This window comes from Cydia strobilella, chromosome 11, assembly GCF_947568885.1.
Source record: "Cydia strobilella chromosome 11, ilCydStro3.1, whole genome shotgun sequence".
Lineage (NCBI taxonomy): Eukaryota > Metazoa > Arthropoda > Insecta > Lepidoptera > Tortricidae > Cydia > Cydia strobilella.
The window spans coordinates 9,166,949-9,179,826 of record NC_086051.1 but is presented as its reverse complement, the minus strand read 5'-3'; the positions used below and the strand labels follow the sequence as shown (position 1 = coordinate 9,179,826).

Here is a 12,878-nt window from a genome sequence, read left to right as displayed (position 1 = left end):
ACGTCTAGAGTTGCAAGCGCCCGTAGGCTGCGGTGGTCGCTTAACATTAGGGGGGGGGGTATCACGCTTGTGTGTTCTTTGTATAAAAAAACTCAGTCCTCATTTAGTGACTAACCAAAGCCTGGAATCGAAGTTTGGAAAATTACTTTTATTTTGTAATTTGCAATAATAAAATTTTGGAATTTTGGCTCTTATACTACTGGCTCATAAACTACACTCTACATGATGTCATTTGTTTCAACGAAATAAATAAAAATAATTATTATATACAAAAATGTTTTATTAAATTTTACTCATTGAAAATTTTAACCCCCTTTAAAATGTTACAAACAGTTCGTTTTGTATAAATATTTTGTTTTGTATTATAACATAATATTATAACAAACGACCTATATACTACTAGTACCTATTCATTAAATGTGTGCAGTATCTGATAAGCGCGTCACGGTAGTTGTCGCATATTACACTTTCCAAGTTTATTTTTTCTATCAGCTAGTTTCGTTTACTACCTTTCATCGTCTCTTCTCTATTGTATATACCCAGTATACTCAGGACCTCCGATTATGCACAGTTATTTCGGATCTCGAGGTCACTTTTATTCTGATGTTCCTGAACCGAGTGTAAGTAAGGAATACCTGAAAATCAATGTAGAGCACGCATGCGCGCCTCTTCGCGCTTGACAGCTAGATTGGCCGGCGATATTTTGTTGATAATCCCATAAATAACACGATAAAGCCATCTCACATTGTAAAAAAAATTACCTAAAACAAAACATGTTTAATCTAATAACATTCCACGTTACTTGAATGTAGGTAACGAAAATAACGACCAGTGATCGTGATTCTAAAAATAAATCTTGCCATTTATTACAATCACGTAATGTGATTTTGTGACAATAATATTTCAATTGGTCATGTCTGATTAAACGTGTAAACGTGCAAATAGCATAAAACAACGATATGTGGGACAGGTGAAGCGTTTAGTTTATTTCTAGTTAATCATTGTCAAGAAAACTGCTAGGAAATGAAGTTGTTTTAAAATGAGTGATTGTAAGTGAAGTAAGATGAACGAGACGCTCGGGCGAGGGTACGCACGGATAGAGGCGATACGAGCAGCACGAAGGGAGCCTCTTGGGAACATGGAGCCCGGTGCTCCGCCCCCGGATAGGTACAACTCTGTGTACTTTACGCTGTTCGTCGCTGGCGCAGCTTTCCTGTTGCCCTTTAATAGGTAAGACTGAATTTTTTTATCTAGAGTAGACAGAAAGTTTGGATGTACTTTACACATCGTAGTAGGGTAGTAATAACCAATAATTATCTGGTAAAGCACGTCACCCACGCCTGGTTACACATACTAGCAATGGTTCAGTCTAGTGATTATTACCAGTACCAGATTAGTAGGGAGCTAAGTAAGTTATCGGTAAACTAATATTTAATTTTTTTAGTAACTTTTGGTAAAGCCTAATCAAAATAATAGGTTAGATAAGTTTCTACGCACGAAACGTCCCTCACTAAACGGTACTTGATAGTGACGTCACGCCTGGGTTGAAGCCGTCTTCAAGTACCTAACTATGGATGATGTTAAAAAAAACTTAACTTTGGAACATGAAGTTTTGTATTTTATATCATTACCATAAAAATTTTTAGTCCCCAATTTATCTTATACCTTTAAACGAGCAAAGCTTGTATATATCTAAATATATATATATATATATATATATATATAATAGCTATATATATATATATATATATCTATCGGGGATCTCGAAAACGGCTCTAACGATTTCGATGAAATTTGCTATATGGAGGTTTTCGCGGGCGAATAATCGATCTAGCTAGGTTAATTTTATCTCTGGGAAAACGCGCATTTTTGAGTTTTTATATGTTTTCCGAGCAAAGCTCGGTCTCCCAGATATTTGCTATAAATTGTTCATTTTCTACCTATTCAACCAGATTTTGTTATAAATGTGTTATCTTCCGAATTACTGCTAGCTAGCTAGGGCGCGGAAATAAGCATAAGAACACTAACCACCAAGAGTACAAGCTAAATAACAACGTGTGTTCACAGTTTCATAATGGCAGTGGACTACTTTCAACACCACTACCCGAACACCACCATAATGTTTGACATGTCGACTGTCTACATCGCTTCGGCTTGCGTCGCGGTGGTGGCTAACAATCTACTATTGGATTTGTTTACATACAACACTAGGATCACTTTTGGTGAGTTGAATCCTTGAAATAATCCTGACTAATTCAGTCACGGGACTTAGAATATACTTAAGGTCAGGTCTGTGCACCAATAATAATTAGCGGACTGATCTACGGCAATCAGCAGTGAACTATGAAATTTCCTATACTTACTGCAATAAAATTTAGCGAACGTTTTAACGGTGACCCTTAATGGCCTTAATTAACTGATAGATACGAACGTAGAGTTCGTAGCTTCGTACTCACTTTCGTTCTAATGAATTGCTGCTTAACTAACTTTCTCTCTATCTCCTTTTATAAATCTTTTATTTCGTAAATCAACAAAAAGGCAGATGATTAACATTTACTGGCGGAAAAAAGTTAAAAAAATTGAGGGAGAGCATTCGTAAAATTGCTAGACCAAATTGCCACCTTAACCTCTCATTAGTACTTAGGTATGAAATCATTGCGTCCAAAAGTAATGTCAGTCAGAATGTTAGTAACTTAGTTTTTAAAACCTGTAAAAATTTCAACCTTACAAGCGATAGGCTATAAGAATCCAATGTGCAGGATTTTTTTCGGCAGGACGTCACAAATGTACATAAGCATAAAATCATTCAAATCAATGTTCTAATGTGTTTCAAATATTTCAGGTATCCTAGTGTCCCTGGCAACGATGCTATTCGTGGCCGTGTGCAACATCGGCTGGGATGGGTTCTCGACGCGCGTGTCGTACACCATCAACCTGGTAGCCATTGGGGTAGTCGCGTTCGGGTGCACCGTGCAGCAGGCCTCGTATTACGGGTTCACTGGGTGCCTACCGCCGCGCTACACGCAGGCTGTAATGGCGGGAGAGAGTAAGTGGAAATTTTTAGTTCAAGAGGGTCGGCAACGCCATCAATGTGTCAGCCCTGGAGTAGATAGCGTCTACTTAAGCTACGATAACCGCTTGCCATCAGGCCAATAGGGTAGTTAACAATTTTTTTCAATGGTATTAGTCAGTCGATCAGGTTTGTTTTGAGGATCAAATGTCTGTATGGGACCTATCGTCTTAAAGCAATACAAAAGTCACAAATGATGGTCAAAGTCTGGCATCACCACTTTACTGAGCAAACGCTCTAACTCAAATGGCAACACATCGTGATGTCACCCGTTTCGATGTATGGAAAACAAGGAAATTGCGATTTTGTCGGTGAAATGTTGCGTTTATGGATATTGTTGCTATACAATATTTTTTTAAATAAAATTTAAGGAATCAAATGGTACCGTTATTTTTTTCCTATTAAAAATTTTTTTTTTTGAGGTAATATTTTATTTTTCCTATATATTTTTTAAGTTTCCAATTTATTGAGAATAATTGCTCATTTTCTATCTATTTAACTAGATTTAGTTATAAAATTCAACATGTGTCAACTACCTCTATTTCTACTGATGACACCGATGTGGTATTATGTAAAAAAAAACTACGAGGTTAATTTAATGTATTTACTTATAATTGTTGTGTTCAGTCCATTACCACCTACAAATAAAGATAAAAGTTTTATTATACTCGTACTGCTTTTCACGATAATAAGTATTGAGTATTTAGCGATTTCCTAGAACAGCAATAATAACCGCAATATTTTTCTAGGTGCTGCCGGTTTCTGGGTATCACTAGACCGTATCGTAACAAAGTACGGTTTCCGCCAACCGCGCCGCAGCACCTTCATGTTCTTCGTATTCTCCATCCTGATATTGCTGGGACACTCCATGCTGCACCACGTGATGATGAAGCACCCTCTCGTACTGCATTATCTGAGGCTGACCAACGAGTCCCGGCACCGGCGAAGAATACAGTTACATCTTAACCCTAACGAAGATGCTACATTGGTATCTAAATACTAATTATTTTGAGCTGTTAACAAGTAAAACCCTAAAATTTTGTCTATATGAAATAAAACTATGAAAACGGATTATATCGCGTATATTGAACCCGTTGACCACGAACGCTGTAAAGAGTTCGAAACGTCGGGATGTATTATAAATTCAATATACGCGATATAATCCGTTTTCATAGTTTTATTTCATGAGTAACTATCGCGGTAACCGAAGGCAATATTTTGTCTATATTTTAAATTTAGGGAAAGCATCCTCGAAATAGGTATTTCGTGCTACATTGGTAAGACTGCTGCCCCAATTATGCCAAATCAAATGCCCAAAAATCGTTATTATAGTGTCAAACAACATTGTCAGTAGAAAAAGGCGCGTAATTCAAATTTTCTGTGGTACGATAACCCTTCGCGCCAATTTTATTTTAATTTGCTGCTTTTTTATACTGACGTAAATTACTTGACACTTATTATTATCATTTGGGTGAATCGACTATTAGCTACTTGTTACTATTATTCTCCCTTCATCGGCTATGAGACAACAATAATACAATTAAATTGGTAGAACTGCTGCACCTACGTACGTCGCTTTTAATGGATTGGGCTCATACTTATAATACCTATAAATACCGTAAACCGTGGTTTAGTTAATTAACCGAGAGTTAGCGAAGGTTTTCATTTCAGCTTGGCCTAAAAATGATTTCGTATGTCCGGATGTTCTCCGCTACAGGTTGCATTTTCTCAACCGATTCTCAAGAATTTTTGTGAGCAGCTGTACGGTAGTTAGAATTTTTTAGTCGTTTCGTTATTTGGAAAATGTTCAAAATGGTGGAATCAGGCATGAATAAAGGCAATAAGGTCTATGGGACTTAACACCATTGTGAGTTCGCTCTGATAAATGACTCAACGAAATAAGTACCTAGGTATTTTTAATTCTTTTAAGCTTTCAATGAAGCTTATCGCGAGGACTACAGCTCACAGAGTCACTAGTTATATTACTTTACTACAATACTAAATCTCTGTTTTAGATGGAAGGAGAATCAGGCGATGGCAGTTACGGAGTGTTGAAATTGCAGAGTCCAGCTCTGTCAACTACCGGGCAAGGTAAGCTTTTATTTTATTTATATCATGTTGAAATTCATGAATTAAGTCTAAACGCATTTTGTTTCTAAAGTGGTTGTTTCGTTTGTAATTTTAGACTTGTAAGGTTTCCTCAAGTGGTAAATTGTTGACCACAGTCATCTTATTATACAGAGGGATTTAACGTGGATAGGAGACTTTTGAATTTGTGATAGTTGGCAAACGAGCAGACGAGCCGCCTGATGGGAAGCTGTCATCGTCGCCCATGGACATAAGCAACATCACAAGAGCCACTTAAGCATTGCTGACCCTTGAGAATCCTAAAATAATTGTTTTAAAATGTTACAGGAGACATAGAAACCAATACATTCAGCTTCGCCAACCCGCTGTACTCGCCGACGGTATCGGCGCCAGTGCCGCTGTCCACGCCGAGCGCCTCCGAGCCGGCCACTTCCCCTCCGGCGGTTCTGCGCACCCCCCGCCCCTCCTACAAGGTCGAGGATGTCGTGTTCGAGACCCCTGAAAGGCCTACATCGTGGAGGGCTTTTAAACGTAATTTTCGATTTTTTTTTGGAATTAAGAGTAATTTTTAGGAAACGATGGAACAGGAACCTTAGGTAAGGGAGACAATATGTAGATCCAAAATCTGCAAATTTACAATGCTTACTTTCTCCTTTTTACACCGTGGTGTGACCAAGTAGGAAATACAGCGCTTTATTGTTACCATTTCGAAGAAGCTCATGGACTGGATCTGTAGTTTAGAATTCTTTTTTTATTCGTAATAATAGCTCATCACCATCATAACTCTTAAGAGCCTGGCTCTTGTCGGGGGAGTAACCGCCACTCCGTTCTTCTTTCTGCCGCTGTTTTGAGCTCCTGATACGTAATAATAAGTCCTCTGTTATAATTATTTACTAATATATATGTTTATACTTCAGGAGGCGTATTAGCACGTTGGGCGGTAGCCCGGTCTATCTACCCCTACATGGTATCCATCGGGCTGGTATACTTCACCACACTAAGCCTGTACCCCGGCATCGCTTCAGAAGTCCCGTCCTGCCGTCTCGGTGACTGGATGCCCATCATACTCATGTCAGCGTTCAATCTCTTTGACTTTATTGGAAAGGTAAGAACATAGTTGGGTAATAATATTTAAAAAAAATCTGCCTAGGGCGAGACTTTAACTTGCGGCTTTTAAGGTTTTGAGCTTTAAGCTCTGTCTTTATATCTCAACTCATAAATTGACAGTTCCATTCGCCAATTTATTGGGTGATCCCAATCATCTTGCTTTTGTATTAATTTTGTACTAAAACGACAGACCAGTCGGATAAATTGCGGAACTCTAACAATCATTTTAGTATCTGGAATTTAAAATCAAGGATTAAATTCATCGGCACCGAACGTCTCATACTCGATATAAGTATTGAAATTGTCTTCATAATGTCCAAAAATGACTTAGTAAATAAAAAAAATCAGATAGCAGCCGCGTGGCCATATGAGTGGAGCCGCAGCCAGCTGCTGATGGCAAGCGGCGTGCGGTTGCTGCTGGTGCCGCTTATGCTGCTGTGTGCCGCGCCGCGCCACTCGCCACATATCGTAGGAGATGTAAGTAATAATACATACACACAATGATATCTACCATAGAGTAACATATACTAGAGCGGTACTGTCATAGTAAATTTTGTAACCCCAGTAAATTCACTGCCATCTGTCGACACACTTTAAAACTAAAAATAAATATTTATAAAAATTACGATAAATTGTATTTAAATATGGATAAATGATTATTTTTTTATTTGCATTTTTTATTTTTATATGATTTTGACCCATGTTCTTTCACTGATATGCGTTAAAATTATAAATAACAAACGAAACCGTCAACGCCCTCTATACGAGAGTAGGCTAAAACTAGTGGCGCCATCTGATCGAGAATCAAATTTTCGTGATTTTCGAGGCACGTTTTTTTCCTTAGACTGTATCCATCTATTACGGAGTTATATCTATCTTTGAAACAGGTAATGAGACAAACAATAGGTACGAGTAGTAAGGACAGTTTATTAGCTGTTGTTGTTTAGGCTAAGCTTCGCCTCTCCATAAAGATAACCAATCAGGATGCATTTTGGATTCCTTATCTTATATTATTATTATTTTTTTTTTAACAAGCAGAAACGTCTGCGATCGATGCTATTAAGCTTAGAATAAATTTAAAAGTGGAAAAATTACTGCCTTGGGTGAGACTTGAACTCACGGCCTCTGGATAGATACTCCAGCGCTCTGCCAACTGAGCCACCAAGACCTCACCTCAAATCCATAGTCGGTCAGCAGCAAATCTTCCCACTATATGGGTCTAGGGGACCCTAGCGACATCTACCGTAAGAGTGTTACACTTCTTAAACGGCCACCGGAGTTCCAAGTCATATTGGAAATTCACCACAGTTACGATGTGCTACCCATTCCATATTAATTTTTAACAAGCAGAAACGTCTGCGATCGATGCTATTAAGCTTAGAATAAATTTAAGTGGAAAAATTACTGCCTTGGGTGAGACTTGAACTCACGGCCTCTGGATAGATACTCCAGCGCTCTGCCAACTGAGCCACCAAGACCTCACCTCAAATCCATAGTCGATCAGCAGCAAATCTTCCCACTATATGGGTCTAGGGGACCCTAGCGACATCTACCGTAAGAGTGTTACACTTCTTAAACGGCCACCGGAGTTCCAAGTCATATTGGAAATTCACCACAGTTACGATGTGCTACCCATTCCATATTAATTTTTAACAAGCAGAAACGTCTGCGATCGATGCTATTAAGCTTAGAATAATCCAGAGGCCGTGAGTTCAAGTCTCAACCAAGGCAGTAATTTTTCCACTTTTAAATTTATTCCTTATCTTAGTTGGCAAATGCCGGCGGTCACAAAGACAATGAACGGCAATAAACTTTACCTGAGCTACCCCTTTTTTTAACACTATTTGGTCATCGCTTTTATGATATGGCCTGATCGTCTACAAGACGTTTAAATGTTTTTACAAGCTTTTATTTAACTTGCAATGTACCTATGTAAGTATGTATGTAACATGTTTGTAAGGGTCAAATCTTGCAAGTTAAATTTGACCCACTTCCCGGTTTCCGATGAAGCTGAAAATTTGCATACATATGTAAGTCGTGTGACAATGCAATATTATGGTACCATCGAGCTGATCTGATGATGGAGACAGGAGGTGGCCATAGGAACTCTGTGATAAAAAAAAACGCAACCTAATTGTGTTTGGGGTTTTTAGAATTGTCTCGATGAGTATTAGTTGCCTGTGGAAAAAAATACAGTCAGCAATAAAAGCTTGTACCATAAATGAAATTTTTGCCTAAAACTTATTTTCCCTTAAGGTGGTTCACCAGGAATGTCCCCTATTGTACCTTAGGCTACTTATCTCATAACATCATACCTATCTAGAGTTATCTTATACTTAGAGAGACCCCACACTAGCGTCTTTAGAGCGTAGTCGTCTAGTGAGCGCTATGGAAAATGGTGTCGCTGCGCAGTTGCACCTACGCGCTACGTTGCTTCGAGCAGCAACCATAGAGTTGACTTTTGACTAGACGCCAACGCTCGGGAGACGCTAGTGTGGGTTCTCTCTTACTCTATCTTTATAATAATTTTAGACGCAGTATTTGCTTCTTACATGAGAATGAATAAATTAATATTTATTTATTACAGTTTTACCCTATCATGTTCTCCGTCGTATTGGGTTTTACCAACGGGGTGTTCGGATCTGTGCCTATGATCATGGCACCTTCGCGAGTCGGCCGTGAGCATCGTGAAATTGCTGGTAAGATCATCGTCACGCTCATATCTATACCTACCAATTTCACAGCACATTGCACGATTGCAGCAAAGTTTTACTAAGTATGTAGTATGTTACAGACGACATTATTATGCTAGAGATGCACAGTAATTTCATGACGTCTAACAATGAGCACCTGTTTAAAACAAAACGTTCTAATTTGAATAAACGTCAAAAATTAGATCTCCGATATGGATCGGATCAGACAGTGTCAAAATAGACGCTTTTGTCTGAAGAAAGTCGATGAAATAAATGGCCTCGTTTTTCGCATCGGTGCCGGTGGACGTTTTGCGGAGTTGCGGGACGAATACTTAATTATACAACCGTAGTATTATATGTAATAGTACACGCTAATTATGTAACCTGGTCTTACTTTTTTTTTTCATATATGTAAAGGTGCAATCAAGCAATAATAATATTGTTGTCCACAGGCAATATGATGACTCTTTCCTACAACGGTGGCTTACTCTCCGGCTCGCTAGTGTCTTACCTCCTGTTGGGTATGCTTGGCGCACCAACCGGCGCCCCGTGCCGCGCCTATCCCACACCTGTGCTGCCAACTATCGCGACCACCACGCCGCACTCTAACCTCACTACAGTACATTAACACAACGCACCGTCCGGCTCGCTGATGTCTCCTGTTAAGGCATGCACGGCGCCCCGTGCGGCGCCTATCCCACACCTGTGCTGCCAACTATCGCGACCACCACGTCGCACTCTAACGTCACTACAATACATTACCACAATGTATTACTGTCCGGCTCGCTGATGTCTCCTGTTAGGTATGCTCGGTGCCCTGTACCACGCATTCCAAGTATTCCAACCCCACAGTACATTAACAATACAACGGCGGTACTGTCCGGTTTGCTGGTGTCGTATGCTGTACCCCTAAGGGCCGATACAGACGGACTGCAACCCGACTGCAATTTGTATGCGAACTGCACGCCGACTGCACCTCAACTAACGCCTTTTTTCATACTCAATAGCATGAAGAAGATTAAACAGTTCAAGAGATAACTCTGCTACGAACTGCTACGCTCCCGTAGCGAATTAACCCCGCGTGTAGATGAAAGAGAAAAATTGTGCTACGGCGTTGATACTGTAGCAAGTGTAGCGAGTAGCGACAATATGACGTCAACTTACAGGGGCGGCATTCAAAAAAAATATCCAGAACATCATCGAAAATCTATTTCAATATTCAGATGATTTTGGCTCTAGGGGAAATCAGTTATAGGAGTTAAACCTTATGACACTCGCAGTCTTTATGATAAACGGCCTGGTTCTAATTTTAATAAACAACAAATACGATATGGATGGGATCTGTCAGTGTCAAAAGTGACGTTGCTTCAAACAAAAATGTCACTTTTGACACTGACGGATCCGATCCATATCGAACGAGATCTAATTTTTGGCGTTTATTAAAATTAGAATCAGGCCGTAGTCTAATATAAAACAGAAAACATGAGTAATGTGTGTACAGTTTTATTAATAATGCCTGGAATACGTACCCCAACTTCTTGTACATATAAGTAAGCACAAAGACGTACCATTTACCTATTTCTTCTTTTCTTGATGGACTTGAGGGCGGTGTTGCCCGTAGCCAATGTCACGTAAAAGGGTAGGAACAAAATAAATGCTCTTAGAGCACGACGCTGTTCGGTGGTTGTTGTAGTTGTCTCGTAAAACCGATAGCTGGATTTTACGAGAAGCACGTGGACTACCGGCCGTTGACTCCAAAATGGTGGTTAAACACGCTTTGAGATTAATTCTCCATTCGCTGCACACTACCACATTAGATTATTGTATAATAAAGCTATCGATATTACACTTTAAACAATATTAATGAGCAAAAAACAAAGGAATTAATCCCGAGGCTACTATCAAGATGGCGTTCGAACCGGAAGTCCCATTTACCTATTTAATTTCAGTCAGTTACGTTGGATATTTAAACATCGTACATGGGAACCTTCAAATATAGGGGCCAATTAGGCCAAGGAGTGATGGGGCCATTCTGTGGTATTTGCCATGAGCCATGACTGAATGTAACGAATGTAAAAATTAGGTCAAATTGTTCATAATACTGTTTTCAAGTAGAATTTAGAAATACATCTAAGAAGATATTACTCTAACTAAATTATCACATGTTGCTTGTAGATATATTAGTAAAAGCACTCAAATAAGTACTTAACAATTTAAAATATTATTTATGTTCCTCTGTGTGAGGATATGATGGTCGCACTTGTCTTCGTTACAAGCTGAAAAAGCCAGTGTAAGTACGTCTATTTCAATGGGTGATTTATCACGTGGATAACTCCGTCTATCTTACGCCCGTTGTACAATAAATTAATTAGTTTATTCCATTTTATATTCTACAATATTTTGCCGTTCTATATTTTTATAAAGGCAATCCTGTGAATGAACTCATCGGAACTCAGCAAGTGAGGTGTTTTAAACCTACACATACCTACTCTTATTCTCCTAACAATAAAGTTTTTGAACACCTCACCTGCTTAGCAAGTTCTACTACTGACTCCAACATGGTAGACATTAGAATTTTACGACAGTACTGTTATTTGTTAAATAATAGATTGAATATATTTTTATATTGTGTATAATAATTATAAATGTTTTTTCATCACACTTGCTCTTAAACTGTTACGTCACACAGGCGTACGGGGGAGTAATAGTAATAGCTCATATTTCTCCATATAAGTCAAGTGCAATACAGTACCTACTCAATGGATTGGATTGGATGGAAAGTCCTACGAAACAAGGAAGTTACAAGTGCTATTTTGAGTAGATATAAATAAATTTTAGCATCAAAATACTTTAAAAATTGTAAATAATTAATTTCACTCATTTATGCCACGTAAACAATAAAGTGGAAACAATTTAATATTAAATTAACCCTAGTTTTAAATCAGGCTAAAAGTTAAAAATACGCGGTAACACAACATATATTCCTTTATTTAAATAACTACCTGTACTGTACATTACATAGTTCACATATGTACAGTCAAGGGCATACACATATATACATTCCCAGTTTCAAAAATATGTGTACGCTCTTACACCTTAGACAATAAAGTCGTGTTCACATATTTTCGAGCCATTTGTCTGGATCGATATTTTTGCCTTCGACTGTACCTACATATATGGTGTTGTTGTGCAATTCAATTTTATTATGATTTCAATTTCAATTTATTTATTTAAAACAAAATGCAATTTTACAGGACTAGCCTAAGTCATTACATTTCTTATATCTAGGTTCGATTATGAATAATAACAATAATAAAACAATAATAATAATTGTATGGACTGAGTACATAAGGATTATGTCAAAGATACATTAAATCATTTCAATAATTAGGTCAGTGACTCGCATATTTTTAAACAATCCCTCTCAATAACCTTCCAGCCGTCCGCAAACAAATCGCAGGAGTGTTGCACAGCACCGAGCTTATTGAGCGTGTTCAACGCTAGGCAAACGGGCGAGTTGCGCCGCGAGACCGTGCGGGCGGGAGGGACCGCGAAGAGACGCACCCGGTCAGCACGAAACCGCAAACGCTGGTCCGGGACAAATAATCGGCATATCTCGCCAACTAACTCGGGGCAATCCAGGCGACCACGCAGGATACGAAGCACGGTTATCAGCTGGTCGAACAGTCTGCGCGTCGCTAGTGCGTTGTATCCTAGCGTGCCCTGCAAGTAAGCTGTCGGATACATGAAAGGATAGTACCCGTACAGTTTCTTGAAGAGAGTACGCAGAAAACATTTCTGAACCTTCTCTAGCATTAACATGTAGGTTGTCTCGTATGGACTCCACACGCACGAGCTTGCTTCCAGTTTGGATCGTACCAGAGCAGAGTATAGAACTTTAAAGACACCTACATGCGTAA

General features: G+C 38.9%; 1 protein-coding gene across 1 annotated transcript; it reads left to right on the top strand.

Moving 5' to 3' along the window:
- The first annotated feature begins 606 nt into the window (after positions 1–606).
- Positions 607–10,179, top strand: LOC134745496 (equilibrative nucleoside transporter 4). Its single transcript, XM_063679540.1, has 10 exons — positions 607–1,230; positions 2,068–2,222; positions 2,843–3,046; positions 3,820–4,058; positions 5,086–5,161; positions 5,486–5,689; positions 6,076–6,263; positions 6,614–6,742; positions 8,853–8,964; positions 9,411–10,179. The coding sequence occupies exons 1-10, from the start codon at positions 1,064–1,066 to the stop codon at positions 9,584–9,586; spliced, it is 1,650 nt and encodes a 549-aa protein (XP_063535610.1). The 5' UTR covers positions 607–1,063; the 3' UTR covers positions 9,587–10,179.
- The last annotated feature ends 2,699 nt before the right edge of the window (positions 10,180–12,878 follow it).

Coding starts and splice junctions, on each gene's coding strand:
- LOC134745496 (XM_063679540.1), top strand. CDS start 1,064: ATGAACGAGACGCTCGGGCGAGGGTACGCACGGATAGAGGCGATACGA. Junction 4,059..5,085: donor CTAACGAAGATGCTACATTG/GTATCTAAATAC, acceptor TCTCTGTTTTAG/ATGGAAGGAGAATCAGGCGA. Junction 6,264..6,613: donor TCTTTGACTTTATTGGAAAG/GTAAGAACATAG, acceptor AAAAAAAATCAG/ATAGCAGCCGCGTGGCCATA.